The sequence below is a fragment of the Prinia subflava genome, chromosome 19 (genome assembly GCF_021018805.1).
Source record: "Prinia subflava isolate CZ2003 ecotype Zambia chromosome 19, Cam_Psub_1.2, whole genome shotgun sequence".
Taxonomy (NCBI): domain Eukaryota; kingdom Metazoa; phylum Chordata; class Aves; order Passeriformes; family Cisticolidae; genus Prinia; species Prinia subflava.
In genome coordinates this window covers 1,777,661-1,797,594 of record NC_086265.1, presented here as the reverse complement: position 1 = coordinate 1,797,594, position 19,934 = coordinate 1,777,661, and the positions used below count along the sequence as shown (strand labels likewise).

Sequence of the window (19,934 nt, the reverse complement as noted above, 5' to 3'; positions counted from 1 at the left end):
GAGCTGCCCTTGGCTGGGACTTGTAAGAGCAGTCGTGATGACATTTTACCATGAGGGATGTTAGTTGTACTTTCCTGAAGCCGAATCACTGGCAAATGGGCAAGGACAAACTTTTCAGGAGGCCAAAGGCTCTCCCTCCCCAATAACCCACTGGCTCCTGAGAGCAGCACAACCCTCCCTGCTCTTCAGACCATCCCATTCCTCCCTCAGCAGAACAGAAGGTGGCTGCAGGAGGGATGATGGCTACTCTGCAACATCCAGCAAACCCAGCTTGACTTTCTGCAGCCTCCTGCATGGAGGGCTGAAAACGCTGGCAGCGATTCCGAGCCAGCTCCCACCAACTTCCCAGCAAGAGCACACATCTGCAAATAACTGTTCCCTACACCATGAGGCCAAACAACACAACCAGGCTGGAAAACTGATTCTCAGTGTCTCCTGGAACCAAAACCAAGATAAATGACTGCCTTGCTGAGGCTGTTTATTTCCTCCAGCTAAGATGGTTCGGTGGGAAATTGTCTCCAAAAATAAGTTCTAGAAAGAGTATCCAACCCCCACAGGTACAGACAGACAATAAAATGCTTTTGAGAGACAGTAATATAGAAAACCACTGGTGTTGAAGTGAATTATTTATAGCCAACGCTAAGATTTGTCAGAAGTTTCAACAACCTCTATACAGCTAATGAGAGCCAGAGTGTGAGACTGGGCAAATTGGGACCTGTTAAAGAGAGGAAGTGGAGGCTTTGTAGGAGCAAACCTGCCACCAGGCACCTACCAAAACATGTCCAGGACCAGCTGATATATTCCCTTTGTCGTGTAGGTGGAGAGGGAGATAAACCATTGTGACTTGATGGGAAGAGCTGCATGTCTGGGCGGGAAGATGGAGCTGCTCCCACGCCCTCAGCAAAGTCTGCCAGCAGCAGGACTGAGTCTTCTCAAGCCAAAGGTGTGGGACAGCCTCGGGCAGGATGCTCAGCTCACCATGTGGCCCAGCTGAAGGACTCCCAGGTGCTCAGGAGCTCTGAGCAAGCACCCAGGTGCATCCTTGGGATGCTGGGGCTGTGCATTCCCACACAAGGGCAGGGAGCAGTGTCTCTGCACAACCCCTCAGCCACCTTCTTCCAAGCTACAACTGAGATACGAGCAGATACTTTATTCTAAACTTGCATATTGAAGATCCCCATACACAGAGCCTGAATTATTCATGGACAGGACCAGCAGAAGCTTTAACACAATGGCACTGCCTCACTCAAGGGCAAGAAAAGGAATATTTGTCTCTCTCCAGAAGCTCCCTCCCATACTTTCTCCAGGCATCCAAAACTGCAGTAAAGCCCTCTTAGCAGTCCTGAGTGGCTGGAACACTCCTGAGCCAATGGTTCCTGAGACATCCCGTGCCCTTGGCCATCCTCCACATCCATCCACGGGCATGCCAGGCAGCCCACACCCGAGCTCCAAGGTCAGGCTTGTCCCCAAGTGCCTACACACCAGCACCTGCCCTCTCCAGACGTTGTTTTCCTGTGTTCAATTACGGGGAGGAAAAAACTGCAGCTCCTGGTACATCATTTCCAGCGTGAGAGACACAGATCTATGGCTGTGGGGATTTCAGCCGCAGCGCCGCTCACTCCTGAGAAAAGGATCACCTTCAAAAACAGAAACTTAATTAAAAACCATAAATAAAACCAAATTGGTCGTGCTGTAGCCCTGGGAGCAGCTGGTGCCGTTTGGCCCAGCACAGATGAAGACTGAGAGCTGTGTGTGATTCCCAGCACCACACACGGTGCCCCAGCTCCCCAGGACAGCAGGATTGATCCCAACAAGAGGCACGGTGACCTGGCCTGCTCCCCATGTGCCACACTGCACATGGATATCTCAGATGGCTGCAGAAACACAGCAGCTGCTTAATGCACCCCAAATGTCACCCTGCACATCGACACAGGGCAAAACTCTTCAGACTCCTTGTGCCTGCTAAGCAGAACGGCTCCCAAAGAGGAGCGTGGTCTCCTGAACTGGGAAAGTAATCTATGAAAATAGTGACTCATCTTATTCTGGATAAAGGTGGGATATACTGTGTTAACACACATACCATTTATTTACAACCACATTTTCTGCCAGTGAAGCAGAGAGATGTATCCGCCCCAGCATTCTTGCATTAATATGGAACCTTGCTCTAAAATCCTAACACATATGAAAAGTTAGAAAAATCCAGTTCCTTGATTTTTCAGATCCCTCACCCTCTGGCACCTGCCATTTAACACTCAACCTAGTTTTTCACACTTCTTTTGGGGACCAAAATATATATAGAAGAGGGAAAAAAGCCCTAATCCTTGTCACCTTGCCAGGACATTCCACTGCAAGTATTCATGGTACGACTTGTACCAACAGCAGATCCTGAAATACTTCTCTTCACTCCTGCAGACCAGTTGGCACAGCCAACTGAACAAGCTAAGGGGAAGTCTGAGAAGATCCTTCCAAGAAAAAGCCTGCTACCAAAAAAGCCATCACGGAAAGCAGCACATCCCTGCAAGGACAGGCAGAGCCAATTTTCCCTACAGCAAGAGATTCAGAGCGGTTCAGGTTTTCCTTCCTTCTTCCAGCCAGAATTGCTGCACAGGGAGTTCAATTCTTTGCCCAGCCACCGAGGGGTGATGACAGCTCTTGATTCTGACGTATGTGGAGAAGGGCAGTCTGTAACTTCCCAACGAGCTTCTTGCTCAGGAAGCTCCAAAATGCGGGACCACCTCAGCATTCCATTCCTTCCAGCAAGTTACCACTTGACACCTCTTTGCCAACAACACTTGAGTCATCCTCAACACGTTGTGCCCATGGTGAAAGGCTTCACCTTTTGTTCCCTTTCCACTGAATCACAACTAACCACCATCCTGGTGGCTACAGCAAAACTGCAGCCAGGAGAGACTGAAAACATGCACAGCTGTAGGGAGATCATCCAAGCAAGCCCAAATGATTTCTGTGGGATTTTTGAGCATCCCCAGGGTCAAGCCTCCAATACCACATGCAAAGACAGCCTGCAGAAACTTCACAGATCTGTCCAAAATGAAATTAGAGCCAAAATAGGGGGTAACTCCCAAAAACCAGCACACCAAGTGAATCCCTGCAGTTTCCAGGACAGGAGGGCAAAAAGCAGCCACTCACTCAGCAGGGATTAGAGGAACTGGGACCCAGTGGCACAGGGCTGCACCACTCTCCAGCTGTGGGCAGTGCCCTGGGTGAGTGCCAGGCACGGTGACGGCAGGGCAGGGATGTCCCTGGGAATGCACACAGGGCTCCATCTCCAGCGCTGTCACCCTGCCACGTCCCACTCGCACCAGGCTTGCAAGCTGATGTCCTTGAGGAGCAGAGGGATCCTCGAAGCGCATCAGCCACCACAACCAAGAGCAGACAGGCTGCTTCCTCTGACCTCCCGAAGCAACGGGGCTTGGAAGGGTTCCCCTCTGCTGACACTTGCTTTGAGGGGAGGATTGTCACATGCCCACCATCACTGAGTGCCAGCTGGGCTGTCATGCAGGGAACCACAGCAAGGATCTTCCTTTCAGACCCAGCACACCCCTGTGCTTCCCTCCGCTCACCCCTGGGCTGTGTTGTGGATGTTGTTTGCCTCAGTCTCCCTCCTCCCAGCCCCTCATGCCGAGAGCCAGCTGCCTCTGCTCGAAACCATCAATCCCAGCCCAGGAACAAAGCCAAAGTGCTGAGCCTGCCAAGGGGACTCAGCTGCAGCCACGGCTGCCATCGCCACCCTCCCTCATCCAGGCTCTGCTCTGCAGCAGGAAAAGCCACAGGAAAAGCCACAGCTATTCTTTGGGGAGGGCACCAGTGACCAACCCAACCTGCTCCAGGAGCTCTGGGGTCGTGACTCTGGGACCCTCAGGTGAGCGACCACCACCCAAAGGGCTCCTCTTAAAACACAGCAGGACCTGTCACAGCAGCTCCTCAGACCACAAGGGTGAAGCAGCAAAGCCCCCAGAGAATGGATTTTTAAATGCAGAGCTTAAAGATGTAGAGAAATGGCAGCTGGCTTTGAAAAACAGACTAACACTTCCCCAACCCCAATGGTACCCAATCTGAATCATCGCAATAACTAATGACATTGGATTGAAAATTTCTTTACAATTTCTTCAAAGATCCCCTCTCCCCCCTTCTTTCTGCATCCCCAGATGCCCTCCAAAATTTTCACTGAGTCTGTGTCCTAGCATTCTGGCACAGGATGTCAACTGAACTGAAGCAGTATTTTTAGCTTTACTACATAGTACAATTTTTGCAAAAGTACTATTTTTCGGATGTTAAGGGGGAAAGGGATGAAACGTAAGTTATTAAATAGATTTCTTTTTATAGCACGCCAAAACATCACCATTCAGATTGAAAATGAGGTACCACGGTAAGCATGTGGATGTGTAACACATTGGGACAACTTTGATTACCATTTACCCAGAATCCCATTCATGGGATTCTCAACAGAAATAAGTTTGGGGACTTTGAAACATTTGTAAGCCAAAGGCAGATGCCTGGGTGACCACACCAGATCAGGCATGTGGAACAGCAGACACCAAGATCTGCAGTTGGGCTTTTTTTTAGTGATACAGAAAAACCAAGATACATTTTTTTTTAGAGAGCAAATTACTGGAGAGCAGAACTGCTTCTCCATTTTGCAAACCATCAGTAGTGTGAAAAACAAAATCAGGCAGGAGCATGTTCTGGGTCCTCTTTACCCATCTCCCCCAAATTTAGCTAAATCTGACCCAATTCCAACTTAACCGTGTTACTCTGTGCTAAGAAATCAAAGCACTGAGAAATCAAAGCGAGCCAAAGCAGCACAACGTGCTGCAATAAATTATGGGTTATCAAAAGTGGCACGACCCTTTGTACGTGCAGGTGCCACAGGCATAACCCAGAAGGGCAAAAATGCAAAATGAACTTTGGAAGCTGCTTTTTGCCTCCAAATTCTCACGGGTTTGTTTCTGCTGAGCACCAAGCTGAACCCAACCTATCGGCAAAAGAGGATCTTGTCTGTATTTATTATGCATCCAGCACCCTGAGTTCTTACTCCTCTCCCCTGCCAATGATGATTTTAGAGAAGCAGATTCATCTCTGACTCTGCACTGGTTTTGTTCTTAGCCTGAGGAACAAGCATTAGAAGAATTGTTCTGTGTATATCTACTGTAGCAAAGCTGTTATTTCACTTCCAGGCCTGTTTTTTCCCCAAACCACTGAACATCAAATGCAGAAGAGAAACCGTGAGAGAGAGCAGAGTTTTGCACTGAAACAGAGAGTGAGAGTGATGTCCTTCAAACAAATCAGCCCCTGTGGTTGAAGCATGTACAGCATTCCCAGCCACAGCACTTGCCTGACTTGCACCTAAAAACTCTGCCAGCCTCCCACGAGGCTACAACAGGAAACAGGGACACAGGGAGAGGCACCAAGGGAGCAGATAGGAAAAAGGCAGCTCAGAGAAAGTTATGAGGGGACTGCAGAAAGAGAAACAAAAACAATGAAAGCAGGGAGGAAGAGCAGCAGCAGAGGAAGCGGAGATGGGGGAGGAAATGAGCTCTTCTCACTCCTCCCTGCAGCCTCGGGAGCCACAGACCAAACCCGAGCCACACACGGCTTCATTTCCTATGCTGAAGGAGCCAACACAACCAGTCACAGCAACGGGAAGCCTCACAGAAGTGAGGGGGTGGTTTTTTGTTGTTGTTGTTTATTGTTTTCAAGACTTCTTTAAAACGCACGACAGTCAAAGGTAAGAAACCAGAAGGCAAAGGTGCCACTGGATTAGCAGAAGGAATCTGAGCTGCTGCTGAGCCTGAGCACGGTCAGCACCCAGGAACAGCATCCCAGTGCCCGTGTCCCTCCCCTGCCAACCCTCCTGCTCCCAGACAGGGAGCCAGTACCTTTCATTGCCCGGCTGGAACTCGGAGAGCAGGGACGGCCTCCGCCGCTGCGGCTGCATGATCGACCCCGGCGGGAGGTGGGAAGCAAAATCCCTGGAATGGTGCTGGTACTCCAACAGCGCCACGTCCTGCAGGGGCAAACACAGCACAGCTCGTCAGGCTGGGGGCATCTCGCAAGCAAGCACAGAACAACTCAAAAAACCCCATGTAGATGTTGCTCCTTTGAAGCATTGGGCCACGAAGCTCAGTGCTTTGCCCTCCCCGAAAGGATTCCCAGTAACTCCCAGTGCCACGCTGTACTGGAATGGTGGCTCAGCCCCTTGTTCAGTCCAGCCTTCTCCTGGGGCTGCAGGCAGGGCTGGCTCAGGGAAAGGACCCCAGCAAGCCCAACCTTGCCCACTGAGCACCCACACAGGGATTTTTGGCATCCAAGCAGTCCTGATGGCAATGGTGAATCCAAGAGTAAGAACAAAATTAAGTCACAGGATACTTTCGGCTTCGGTCCACATAGCAGCATGGAGAAAGGAAAAAAGAGGGGGGGAAAGGACAGAAGAAAAATCACAACTGTTATGTTGAAAATGTTCCTTTAAACACAGCTCTCCTGGGCTGAGCTCAGGGGGTTTGAAAGGACAGTTTGCTACTTATTATGTGTACGTCCCTTTTGTTCCTTGACCCTTGGAGAGTACAGTACAGTATGTTCCTGATTTTAATTAAATAAGAAGCCCTCCTGCTCTGTGCCACAGACTGATTCCAGCAGCAGTATTTTAGGCAGCTACATTCAACCGCTATTTTTTATTTGCAGATAGATACTTGACCAGCAGACTAATCATCTAATTAACTAAGACCTTCAGCAATGGCATAGAAAACCCTATCACAGAATTACCCTGGTAACACTGACACACATTTACCTTAGAAGAACCAATTCCACCTGGGAATCTATATTTGAACAGTTCTCAACTGGAACAAGAAAGCTTTAACTTCCTCAAAAAGAAAAAAAAAAGGAATTTCAGAGTCTACAGAAAAAAAAAAATCAATAAATAAGACACCACATGCATGCAGCTGATGTGGGCAGGAGGGCCTCAGCCCCAACAGCTGCAACAGGAATTATTTGATCTGATGTAGTGGAGATCAACATGCTCCAGCCCTAGGGAAGCTGGGGAATTGCCCCAGCGGGGTCTATGGCAGGCAAAGAAAGGGTTTGGGAGCTTAAATAGCAAAAACCTGAGCCTGGAGATCACCTCTCTCAAGCTGGAAGTGAAAAGAGCACCCTAGAAGTAGATGTCATGCTGTCCTGCAGCAAGCTGTGGAGTGGAAGGGAGTATCAAAGCCCAACACGTTTGACCATCAGACAGTAAAATGAGAGCTTTTCTGGAAAGTCAGGAAGAAAATCAGAGATTATAAACATTCAGCCTGGAGGAGCCAAGAAAAGCAGATCCCCTACCTCACATTCAATCTCCCTTGCACAAAAGATGAAAAGGCTAAACGTCAAAGGGAAAAGGAAGGGGAATTGTGGTGTTCTTCTTGTGCCTAGAAAGCTGTACCAGTTTTTAGAATCAAGTTTATTTCTCCCCCTATCAGGCAACAGTGTGGTGCTGCTCCTCTTCTGTGTTCTGAGCAGGAACAAGAGAGCTGTGCCAGCCCCAGCTGCAGCCTGGCCATCCCTGTGGTACAAAGGGTGTCTGCAGACAGGTTCTTGCCACATTACCAAGGGCATGACTCAGACAGTGCCTGCTCATCTTCACAGGGCTGTTCTGCTTAAATCCAGGTGTTTGGGGAGGATGCAGCCCCATGACGCCGCTTTTCCTTCAGCTCTAGAGTTCATCCCATCCATGCAGGATGCCAGGGGAGCTCTGCAGGACAGGACATGCCCTCACTCCAGCCACAGATGGGGCAAACACAGACACCTGAAGTGAGGGAGCCCATCAGCTCCTCCAGCCAAAGCAGAATCCCTGCCTACGAACAAGCTTCCCCACGTTCACACTTGTCCTGGTTTTAAATTAAAAATAAATATTTAAATAGAAGAGTGATGCAGCTCCTGACATCCACCTACAAAACAAACACGTCGTGTCTGGGAAGACACACCAATAGGCCCAAAACCAGGACCGTCACTTTCTGTGGGCGTATAAACAAGAATTACCCGTCTGGGAGGCTCAAAGGCTGTGCCCTTGAGAAAAAAAAAAGGCTCTTGCATGTCCCAAGAACCATCTGTTTTTCCTTTGCCCCCTGCCCACACTCAGCTGAGCTTTTGTCTCCTCTAACCCCATCAGAAAAAGGCTGGTGGAGCTCAGAACCTGCTGGCATGGCCTGAAGTGACTCTGACCCGCTCTGCCTTTCTTACATCCGTGCTGGGTTTTACAAGGAGAAAACAAAACCTAAAAATTAGTGAGGAGGATTAAAATTGACAAATTTCTGTGCCCTGTGATGAACTGTTAAGAGGCACCATGGAAGCCCTGGCAGGACGTAGGTGGATTAATTGCTCAGAAAGTTACTCCAGTAAACTGCACCATGAGCTGGGACAGTGTTTTTCAAATGCAAACACCAAAAAGGTTTATGAGCTGCCATCAAACTGCCTGGTGGACTTGGCAGGGCTGGGCTAATGTTGGACTTGATGGTTCTATGGGCATTCTCCAATCTAAATTTATGACTCCGAAGGGGCTTCAGTTTTCTCTAGTAGAGTTTTAAAGACACCTTGCTGCCACCATCACTGCACCTTCCACACAGACAGAAGAGCAGCACCCAGTGGGTGCCACCTGAATTCCCCACCACTGAATCACACAAATGTGATTTAGCCCTCACCTTGACCTCAAATTTCTAGCACCTGCTCATGGGCAACTCCAAGAGACCTGAAATAAAACAACTAAAGAACCCTGCAGCCCAAAACTACATGTTGCTCCTTTTCCTCTCAATTGTTTTGCTGGGTTTTGCTCAATTGTATTTTTTTGCTCCTCCTCTCCCTGCCCTCTGCAAACCTTCCTCCCACCCCACAAATCTGCTGATTTGCCAGAGCACCCTCTCCAGACCTTTCAAATCTCCAAGTGCCTCCAGTGAGGACTTTCTTCCTTTTGCATCAACTTTCCCGTTGTTCCTTGTGGTTCAGGTGCTCCCACATGGATGTACTTTGGGAAACTTTGCAGATTTCATCAATTCAGTAAATGTCATGACAAATCAAGGTAGCAGAAAGACCATGGATAGTCAAGGGCTCTGGCAAATCAGATTTGGGAGGAGGAGGCCAACACCAGCAGCATTGCCAAGGCCAGACAGACAGAGTGCCACAGCACCCCCGGTAAGCCACACCAGTAGAGAAGGGCAGCACCAGGCAAATCTTTAGATAAATGCAATGCTAAAGACCCAAAAGTGATCTCATTAAAACACACATCATGCAGCAGACTGAGGAGGTACTTAGGCCCAGCTTAAGGGATGGAAAGCATCCTTTGCTGCCCACCAGGAAAGTTGGACATGTCCCTGCTGCTCCTGTGAGGTGCTGGGAGGGAGAACCAGGAAAAGCATCCTGAGTCTCAAAGCTTCTGTGTTAACCCTTGATTTGGGAGTGCCAAGAACACTACACTGTTTCCATCCCCCTCCTGGTAAATCCTTCTACCCCAAATAACCTGAGCCTACTGGGCTCATTTAGATTTTCTAATCAAACTGTTTAAAGCCACACCCCTGAACACAGTATTACAGAAAAGTTCTTGGCAGCACACAGAGAAAGCCCAACGGAATGGAAAAGGAAGAAGCTTCCTCACCACCCCCACCTTTTCAAATTATTTTTAAGCTTCCAGCCTGCTGCCTTACCTACCATAAAGTCTCCAGCAAACTCTCCAGTGCTGTCCCCGACCTCAGGGTAACCCCCACACTAAGCCAACAACTGCAGCAGCCACGCAGCCGCTCTGCCTCTCTCGCTTTCTGTTTTGGACATGTGCACTTGCTGGTGTGCTTCACTTCTCCTTCCCCTGCCTGCAGCTGCTGGGTCCTGGCTGCCTGATCTCCAACCAGCAGGAAGAAGGGGAGGTCTGAGAGAGAAGCTGGAAGCACCCCCAGGCAGCACACGGTGCCAACAACGCCACGCCACAGCACCTCTGACCCTGCACTCCCAGCACCAAGCACATCCACACAGACATCTCCTGACTGCTCCATCCAGATGGCCTCCCCACAGCTCCAAGAATCAGCCTCTGAGGAGAAGACCTCAGAGATAGGAGGCCTGCAGAAAGGAAGCCTGGAGCTGGTCTTGCAACAGAGAGGTGAACTGCTCCTCCTCTTTCCTCCCACCAGCAGAAAAACAAGTTCAAGCACCCATCGCTTCTGTCTTCCTTGGAGAATAACTGTGGAGCAAACCCATGGAGACCCAGAGCACAGCCAGACGAGAGCCTGCAGCACAGCCCGGGCAGCCCAAAGCGTGAGATCCGTCCTCGTCCCTTACCACGTCCTCAACCGAGCAAGCAACCGGGAGCTCCCCGCCGAGTTTCGGTGTAAGGCAGCTTCGCCTAAAAGCCACGGGTGCTTGTTTTGCCGTGACGCCGAGGAGAGGCAGCCCGGGGTCAGCCACCACATCCGCCAGCTGAGCCGGCTCCCCGGCGGAGAGCGGCGCTGGCACCGCAGCCGCCCCGAATCACGGCACCCGCGGAGCTCCTGGCACAGGAGCGCTCACACAGTGACGAGCCACTGCCCCACACTGCCCTCGTCACCTTCTGCAGGCAGACAAACAGGCCTGGCCACTGCACACACTCCTCGGGCAGCAAACGCCAGCTCCTCGCCACCTCCACCGCGGATTAGGGCTGCTCGTTACAAGCTCAGCCAGTGCTGTATGGCAAATAATTTTTATTTGCTAACAATGTGCTGTTTCTGCTGAAATGTTCAATAAGACCAATTAATAATGGCGTGGCACAAATAGTGAGAAAAAACAATGCCAAAACATCTCTATTTATTTCACTTCTCATGAAGTGTCCCTTATCTAATCTCACAAAGAATGCCTGGTCTGCCCCTGCTGCTCGTGAGCAGCTCGCGTGCCGTTCTGGGAACTGTTAACCACAGGGGAAGTGATGGGTGACAGCACAGGGCTGGTGCCCCCAGACCATGGCACTGGTGGCACACAGAGCCACAGCTGGACACTTTACAGCTGCTGCTCTGGCATGTCCACATGGCCCAGAGCAGCCCAACACTGTGTCCAAGATGTGACCACACAGCTTCAGACTGCAAAGCCACCCCACCTCCAGGGGGCTGTTGATCTTCCTGCACCCCCAGAACCACACAGCCAGCACGGAGCAGCACATCCCAACCTGGAACATGCCAGGGCTTCAGATCACCCAGCAATTAATTTGTGGGGTGGACAAAGCAGCACCACCCTGGTGGCTTTGTCAGGGACAAGGGATGGTCGCCCACCCCTGCTCTGCACACTCTCGACTTTGGGAAAAGAAGTTGCCTAACATCTCTTTCTGCCAGCAGTGAGTGTGACCTATTTTAGCAATAAAAGGAAAAGTTCTCTGGTGCCTGGATACCCCTTGGCACTGGCAGCACAGCATTTGCTCATCAGACCGAGAAATGCACTTTTTAGCATTCGCCTGAAGAAAATAATTTTTCCCAAAGCCAATTCTCCAAGGTAAGAGGAAGGGGAAAGGTTTGGAAGGAACCAGGGTGGTAGCAGAGCTGTCAGTGTGTAAGGTGCAGACACAGCTCAGGCTGTGAGGGGACCAGTGTGGCACACAACCCACCACGCTCAGCCTCCCCAGCCCAGAGGAACCATCCTCTGCTGCTAAAAACCTCCTCTGAAGTGCAAAGGATGTGATTATTGATCCAAACAGGTTGTCCACAAGCACAATGCTGTCTGCCCAACTTCCTCCCCAAAACCCTGTGAGGAGCTCACTGCAGATTTAAGAAAAAAATATCAACAACATAAACCAAACAATAACTCCTCCACAATCAGCTCCCCTCTTGAAGATAAGGTCAGTAATAAAAACCTGGCTGAATATCTGCATTTTTATCTTGCCTACAGCGATGCAACATGTGCTGAAAAGACAAATGCCCTTATTGTTCTGAGACAGTCTCATTGCCATCCATCTCTCAGGAGCTGCTGACTTGGCCTTTTGTTTTAGGAGGTGACCACGCTGCGCGTGGCCCCTTGTTGGAAGGCACCGATTCCTGCTGCCATCCCTGCACCGAGGCCACGGCTGCTGCCAGCCCCGACAGCGTCTGTCCCAGCTGCACAGCACTGCACCCTCCTCGATGCCCTCTCCCCACCTCTCCAGCACAGCAGGGCTGCCAGCAGTGCTTGGCTGGCCTGTCTGAATGTGCCATTCATGGAGAAGTCACGGCTCGGTGAGGACAGCTCTCAGCTGTTGTGGCTTCCCGGTCATCTGACTGGTGCCAGCCGCCAGCCCCCTCCCCGGCAGCCAGAGGTGCCCACAGAGCAGCAGCACATCCACTACAGTGCTGCTTTTCAGCCTCTCTCCATCACAAGACTTTTGTCCCAGTCGCATCCAGGCGCCTTTGAGTCGGGAATGACCCGTCTGCCCTTCCTCCAGCACCCACGCTTCCTGAAGCCATCAACACCCAGCCAGGCTGAGCAGCTCTCTTCACACAACAAACCCAAACCTTCTACCTTAAAAGGCACCAGGTCATTTAGCTCATCATCATCATCTCCTCTGTAGCACACTACCACCACCTCCTACCACACCTGCTCCCAAACAACACCCACAATCTATCTGCAGGTCCATGTACAACCTTTCAGCTTTCCCTGTCCCCTACTCTCTCCTACTCTTCCTTACACCTCCACAGCAAATCCTTCACTTGCTCAGTATTTTGAATAAATGCTGTGACAATGACAACCAGCAAAAGTCCCCAGTCTTGCAGAAGGTGCCTCCAGGGGCTGGTGGGGCAGTGGGATCAGAGTCAGGCCTGAAGCACAGGAAAAGGCTCCAAAAGTGGTTTCAGTGGCTTTGCCAAACCACAGAAGCAGTGAAAGTTCTTTCTTCCCCTGTGGATTTACAATCTTGAGATCAACCAAAAGCAAAGCATCACCTTCTGCATCAAATCATGTCCAAAAAGAAGATTAGGGAGCAACCACAGAAGTTTACTGTAGCTTGAAGTAAAAGAAGTGTTTTGGATAAAGGCTGTATCCTAGGGAAAACAAGATTTAAATACAAACTGCTGCAAGCCAACTTCTTCCCAGCAATGGGAGGGAGACCCCAGGGCAGGGAATTAGGTGTCCTGTTCTTTCACCTCCATGTTCTCTCAGTCCCAGAGCAGAAAGCCAATTTTCCGAAATCCACCACTGAGCTGCTCAGAGCTAATGCAATCTGTCACTGGAAAGGTACTCAAGAGAGATAGCGCCGAGCCCTCGTGACAGACCTCATCAGAGCCAGTATTTCCTGGGTATGTCTTTTATTTTCAGGCCATTCCTTAAAACACTAGCTGGAGCCCAGCAGGCAGAATTCAGGACGCCCCTCGCTCAGCTGGCAGCAGAGGTTGTTCTTTGTGCTCGGAGTTGCTGCACCACAGACTCTTCCATCCCGCCGGTTCCTGGACCACTGACACAGAGCAGCCTTTTGCTCCCAGAAGTGTGAATAACTCCTCCAAGGAAAAGCAACACAGCAGCAGTGACACCCAGTACACAGCGCCTGTGCAGGCTTACCTGGCGCTGCTGTGCCACCCCGAGCATGTCACCGCGGAGAGGAGCGAGCTGCTGCCATCTCCAGAGCCTGCACCTTCCACAGCAGGACACTGGATTTAACCAGCCCTGCTCCAACTGCTGGGAGGAGGAGTCTGGGCAGGGAAGGCACTCATTCCCCCCAGGCCACCTTTTGGCTTGCACACCAAATCAACACGCAAGTTTGCACCAACCTCTTGTCTCTGGTTCACACAGACAAGGAAGTTATTTATCATGGGCCAAAGCAAACGAGCGACGGGGCCGGGACGCTCCTGCACAAGGGCTGTTTTGCAAAGGGGGAGCCTAATGAAGGAATTACTGAGCTGCTCCCAGGCAGGAGAGGTGGCACGGGAAAAGCACAGTGGTCTCAAAGCTGGGACAGAAGAGTTGAGAGGGCTCAAGGCCACCTTTCCATCCCAGATGAAGCTGTGTGCAGGAAATGGGGGCAAACAGCAGGAAGGAGGCAAAAATGGCCTCTTGCTTAGTAGGGAGGGCAAAGTGCTCACAAAGGGGAATTCAAGTGATGATGGAGCACCAATTTCATATGAATGTGTAGACACCCCACTCCTACCAATCCCTAATCCTGTGTAGTATCTCTAGTACATAAAAGCACCCCAAAAGCAGAAGCTCTTTTGTCACAGAGCCTGTTGCTTGAGGATACCTTGTGTGCCCCCATCCCCAGAATTTCCAGCACCTGATACCACCCTCCTGGAAAGCCCAGCCTCCATCCAAAGCCACACCATTCCTGCTCTGAAATGGCAGGGCACTAACAGGAGCAGGAGGGCTGGTAAGGAGGTCACAGCAAGAAACTGGACTGACACAGGAGGAAAAGAGGGGAACCCTTCTGTTCCCAAGGAATATTGATCATGAAGAGGTTTTAAAAAGAAAGGGGGACGTGCACTACATAGGAAAATTGATCTGTTTACAGCAAATATCTGCAGGTTGCCTGAAAATGAATATCCTTCATGTAAAAGTTTCCTTTGAGAGAGCATGAACTTTGGACACATTAGAAGGTTAAGAGCGTAAGTAATGTGTTTTTTCACCTTTAGCTAAAGGTCACGGAGCATTCAAACAATTCCTCTGTTTCCAAGCTGAACATGACAGAAGTCAACTGCGCACCCCAACATTACAGCTAATGAATATGGAAAACAGAAATGTTTTCCCTGCACTTTGTCCAGGAACCACTCTGTGCCCTTAAGAAGAAAATGCTGATCTCATTGGAGATTTTAGTTTTACCTCAAGAAAGTCAAACAAACCAGAACCTTTTCACTAAGCTTCCTTCTTCCTGTTAAAAGCATGTTGACTTGTCAAAGCTCTTTGCAAGTCATTGTCTATTAAGACAGAATTAAATCCATGGTCATTACAAAATTCTGCACCATTTTCACATCCAGCCTTCCCAACAGCTGTTGGGATATCTCCCAGTGAGGAGGAAGATGAGGAAGACACCTGAACGTGCTGCTTACCCTGTGGGAGAGCCCGTTTGCTGCATCAGCCATTGGACAGAGCTCAGTCTGGGTCAGACCCACGGATTCACAGCCGTGCCCAAAACTGGCAACCAAGAGTGAAACCAGACCACAAACATCCTCACTCAACCAGTACTGGATCTCCTCTGCCAGCTCCACACTCAGCAGTAGCTTGTGGAACACGGTGCTGGGAGGAGGTGCCCATATGCACAAAGCATATTTCTGTTTGTTTACTTGAAATACACTTTTTTCCCCCATTTTGTTGGATATTCCCTTGGGTTTTATGTGATGGGAGAAGAAAAATCCCTCAGCCTGCTTCCACTGCCTCCTGCCTCCTTCACAACATCCCCTCTCACTTGCCTCATCTGTGAAATCAAACAGCTGCAATCCTTTAAATCACTTTTCATAAAGTGTCTCCAAGCCTAAAATAATGTCACGGCTCATTTCTGAGCTCAGCATTCCTACCGCGCCGCATTTCCCTGGGTGCGACCGTCACAGTTGAGCTGTGATTATTTATTTATATTATAATAGCATTTGCAGCCCTGCTGTGCTCAGCCCTGCACATGCGCCCAGGAGGTGACCCAGGGCGTTTCCAGCACCAGGATAAGGATCCCTGAGCTGACGAATTCCCAGTTCTCAGGAAAGGATGTCTTGGAACGCAACAAACCAGAACCAAAATTTAATTAGATGCAAGACATGTTAGTGTCGGGTTGGTTTTGGCCTCTCTTGGTTTCTTCCAAACAAGCTCTCACTGTGCAAACACACCCCATGACAAAACTGACCTGGCCAAGACATGCAAGCAAATACCGCTGACTTTTAATATTAAACAGCGCAGCAACTTCAAAGGAACTGGGCTCTCCTCTCCCAAGCAATCCCACCAGAGATCAGCTCCAGCCCCAGAGCCATGGCCAGGCTCCAGCTCACGGCGCCGCCGAGCAGGAGACACGTGTTTGTGAACAGCTGAGAGTGGTGGGGCAGATCATGCAGGGACACGCTTCCAGAAAAGCTCTGCCTTCCCTCCCAGCACAGGCAAGGTGTGCTGGTTTGTGTGGGGCTGGCAGGCTTCTGCCCAGAGGAGCCTTCTGGCTTTCCATCCAAAAAAAGTCTCAGCTCAGACCTCTCCTACATCCAGACACCCAAAAGGTATCGCGTTACTTCGGGTGATTACATGTGCCTGTAAAAATAGCTTCTAGAAGTGCATGCCAGCAACTTCTTCCAAAGTTAATACAACAGAATAAAACCAGTGTTCTCTGCGGGCTGCAGAAACCCCCAGCTCCAGCCCACTGCCAACAACTGCCCTGCTCTGCTCATCCTGCTGCTGCAGCACTAAGGGGAAGCAGTTGGGATTTTGCAGGAGAGAAAGGCTCAGCACCCCAAGAACAGGAGCCATCCACACTCTTTAAAATTCAGTCTCCACACTGCAGATTGAGGTTCCTTTGGTTTGCTTTAAAACCACAGTCTTGCAACAACTGCAGATCGTGCTCACCTGGTCGCATCCTCCTCCCGCTTGGGTTTCTGATAAAAAGAGAACTGGGATTTTCTTTTTGAGACAAACGCTCTTGGTTATGTTCCAGCTCCCAAACAAACACGCTCACACTGATGGAAGCAAAGCTCCCATAAATCGAACCAGGTCAGCGTGTCTCATAGCCAGGATGAAAAGCTTCTTTGTGCAGCAGCACGCAGGCCCCGAGCGATGTAGATGAGCCAGCAAACGCAGCCAAGAGCTCGTCCCGCGCCCTCCTTAACGTTTCTATTTCAAAGCCTCTCCAATCTCCGGCTCTGCTCCCTGTGCCACTCTGCAGAAGCCAGGCAAAGAGGGCAAATGAGGGAATTGCAGCCCTTCACTGGCATTTCACGGGTCTCCAGGCTCTCAAGTTGAACAGTAAAACCAGCACAGATTGAATTTGACCGTTCAGTAGCTGTCACTGTCAAATGTAACCCCCAGACAAGGTCTCCTCCCTGACTTGAGTTTCAGGCACCTTCCACCTCACTGTGACCCACCAAGAAGCAGCTCCAAAGACTCTTGGAAGTGTGAGCCATTCTCCAGCACCTAATAAGATTCCTTTAAGCAGCCTGAGCTGACTAAAGCTGTTCCACTAAGGAGAGTTTCTTCCGTTAAGGGCTTTAACTGAAAGCATTCACCCAGCTGGGATGAGCAAACACAGGCATGAGTGAGACAGCACAGAAAGGAGAGGCTGGATCCAGGTGAATTAACCTCTGTGAGTTCTGGTACATTCAACAAGACAGAGCCAAAAAAAGAAAAATCATCTCCAGCTTATGCCTTGATCCAAGAAGAGAAGAGATTATAGGTCAAGACTAAGGAGGAGGGAAAGCAGGAGAAGGATAAAATGGAAAGCTCAGCTGCTCAGTTATCTTCTTGCTCCCCAGGAGAGCTGCATAAAGAGGCAGGTCTGCTAACAGAGGGCAGGAGGCACGCTCGCTCTCAGCAGTTTGCCTGGGAACCAGAAGAGCTCCCCTGTGGGTGTGAGCAGCAAGGACTGGGTTCCCTGGGAGGCAGTGAGCCCACACGTAGAAGAGCATGGTCCTTCCCTTGTGATCCAGTGCCAAGGAAAGGCTAAAAAGGGCTGGAGGGGACCTGCTCCTGCCCCACAAGAATGGTCAAACCTTCCCCTTTGCCCCCAGGCTGGATGCTGCACCCAACCAAGGGTGCTCTTGCCAGGAGGACAAACAGGACACAGGCGCCCAGAAATGATGAGCCAGAGCCCATGAGCACCATTACAGCAAGTGCTTAGGAAAAGGCTGGAAAGGGAGAGAAAAACTGAAAGCACCATATGGAAAAACAAAAGAGGATCCCATGAGAGAGGAACAGCGAAATCCTGTACCACAGGCACGGAAATGGTCTGATTTCTCTGTAACAGCTGAACCACTGCCCCCGCACTGGGGACACCCCCGCGGCTCTCACCCTGAGAGTGGGTACTGTGTGGAGGCCCAGGGGCTTGAGAGGAACCCTTTTGGTTAGGCTGAGAAAAACCTTCCTCCCACTGGCCTTTGCAGCCACATGTTAATATTCCTTAGGTTTCGTTGTTCCATTGCTTTGTTACATTTATGTCACCCTGCTCAGCCCCGTTCACCATACATGTACCCTTCCTAGAGTGTTCTTCCTTGGGTTCATTGGGTTAATTTTGCTGCAGTGTTCCACCCCTGTAACCCCATTAGTGGCCCCAGTTTATATTTACCCCTCTCCACCATTTTTCCCATCCCTATTGGACCCTGACCCTCAAGGAGCACCCCTTTATCTGCTATATAACCCCGGATATCCTTGTCCCCATTTCGGCTCTCATCCCTGGAACACATTGGAGGCTGTACCCTTGGCAATAAACAACGCTCGCATTTCCAAACAGGACCCCTCTCCTGGCCTTTATCTCATCCCTTCATCAGCAGAGTGCTGTCCCCAAGGCACAGGTGGCTCTCAGGGACATGCAGCAGCACCACGATGGCACAGGTAGGGAAGGAAAGGCTTGTCCTTACCGCGTGTGGCCGGGCAATCTGCACCGGGTAGGACAGGGCGTGCGGCGGGTAGCGCGGCTCGGCCGCGCGCCAGCTCTGCGTCACGGGCTGCGCCGAGCCAGACATGGCCAGGGCTGCCTCCAAATCACCAGCGAAGGATTAGGAGAGCCGGGAACTCCTCTTCATTGTGTGTGTGCTCTCCACGTCGCGCAATAGCTGGAAGGAAGCAGGAGAGCAGAAGGTTAAAATTAAAAACCGCAGTCCTGTGAGACAACCCAACATCAGGCCTTGGGCCGTCACCAAAACCTCACTGCCCTCGCAATTCCCCAGCAGCCTTGTTTTCCATTTGGCAAACTCCACTGCTAAGTTTTTTCTGTAGATTACTCCTGTCACAGGAAGTCCAAATATAAGATTTTCCCAAATTTATCCCACCCAATTTCCCTGGAAAGCCTTCACCCACCAACCAGCAGGACCAGGAAGCCAAACTGCCAGCTGTTTCTTTGGGTCCTGTTGATCTCTAAGTCTCTTGGAGATGGGTATTTTTTTGCAGGGTGACTCAGTTTCCAAAAACACAGCCTAGAGTTTTGGCATTTCAACACAAGGTCCAAAAAGGCACAAGGTCCCTCCCCAGCCCATCCCTTTCAACATCCACACTTCTCACATGTCAGTGCTCTTCTTTCCAAGCTGTGGCCACTTCTGCAGCCCTCTGAGGTCAGCCCTGACCTAATGGCAGGAGGGACACCAAGCACTGACCTCGGCTGCAGCTGTGTCCATCCACGAAGCTACAATAAATCCCAGACTAAAGCATGTCACACACCTCCAGTCCCACCTGGATCAGCCCTTCTGATAGGGACCAAGTGCCAGAGAACACAGCACAGCCCCGAGGGTATTTTCACAAACACCCCTGTCACCCACGTTCACTCCTGTACAACCTGTTGCAATTCCTTTAGCAGCTGCAACAAAATCAGGAAAACCAACAAAGTGGGAAGGTGCCTCTTAGCCCCAAGCGGAGATTTACAAGTTACCTATAGATACTTCACACCGTTTGCTTGGTGATGATTTTAAGCCTCCTCTTTTTAGTCTGGATTACAATGAAAAAGGAACGAAGGTCTAAATGCTGCCCTTGTCGCTGTCAGTGCCAGGTGCGTTAACTATTATTCTCCAATTAGCAGATAGTTACACAAAGCATAAATTGCCCCTGCTGCCTGTCTGGGTCAGGGGATGTTATCAGGATGATCCCAAGCAGGGACAGCCCCAGGTCCCTGGGAACCATTCCCCATCCCACCAATGCTGTGAGTGCTCACACGCCTCCTCCCCAGCGCAGGTACGTGTTATGTATGGATTTGTGCAAGGTTTTTGACAAAAAACTCTTCCAGCAGCACACCAGGAACAGCAAAGGAAACTTCCAGTGCTCCCAGCAGCCTCTCCCCACGCTTGTGGTCTCTGCATGGGGAGCACAGCCAGCCC

General features: G+C 50.5%; 1 protein-coding gene across 11 annotated transcripts in view; it reads right to left on the bottom strand.

Annotated features, from left to right (window-relative positions):
* Nucleotides 1–19,934, bottom strand: part of NCOR2 (nuclear receptor corepressor 2) — a 226,047-nt gene that overhangs the window by 137,117 nt on the left and 68,996 nt on the right. For all 11 annotated transcript variants that reach the window (XM_063416136.1, XM_063416131.1, XM_063416140.1 and 8 more), the window contains exons 2-3: nucleotides 18,489–18,683; nucleotides 5,898–6,025 (exon numbers count right to left, since the gene is read on the bottom strand). In XM_063416136.1, the coding sequence (XP_063272206.1) occupies nucleotides 5,898–6,025; nucleotides 18,489–18,593 (233 nt within the window). In that variant the 5' untranslated portion in view covers nucleotides 18,594–18,683. The remainder of the gene's footprint in view (nucleotides 1–5,897; nucleotides 6,026–18,488; nucleotides 18,684–19,934) is intronic.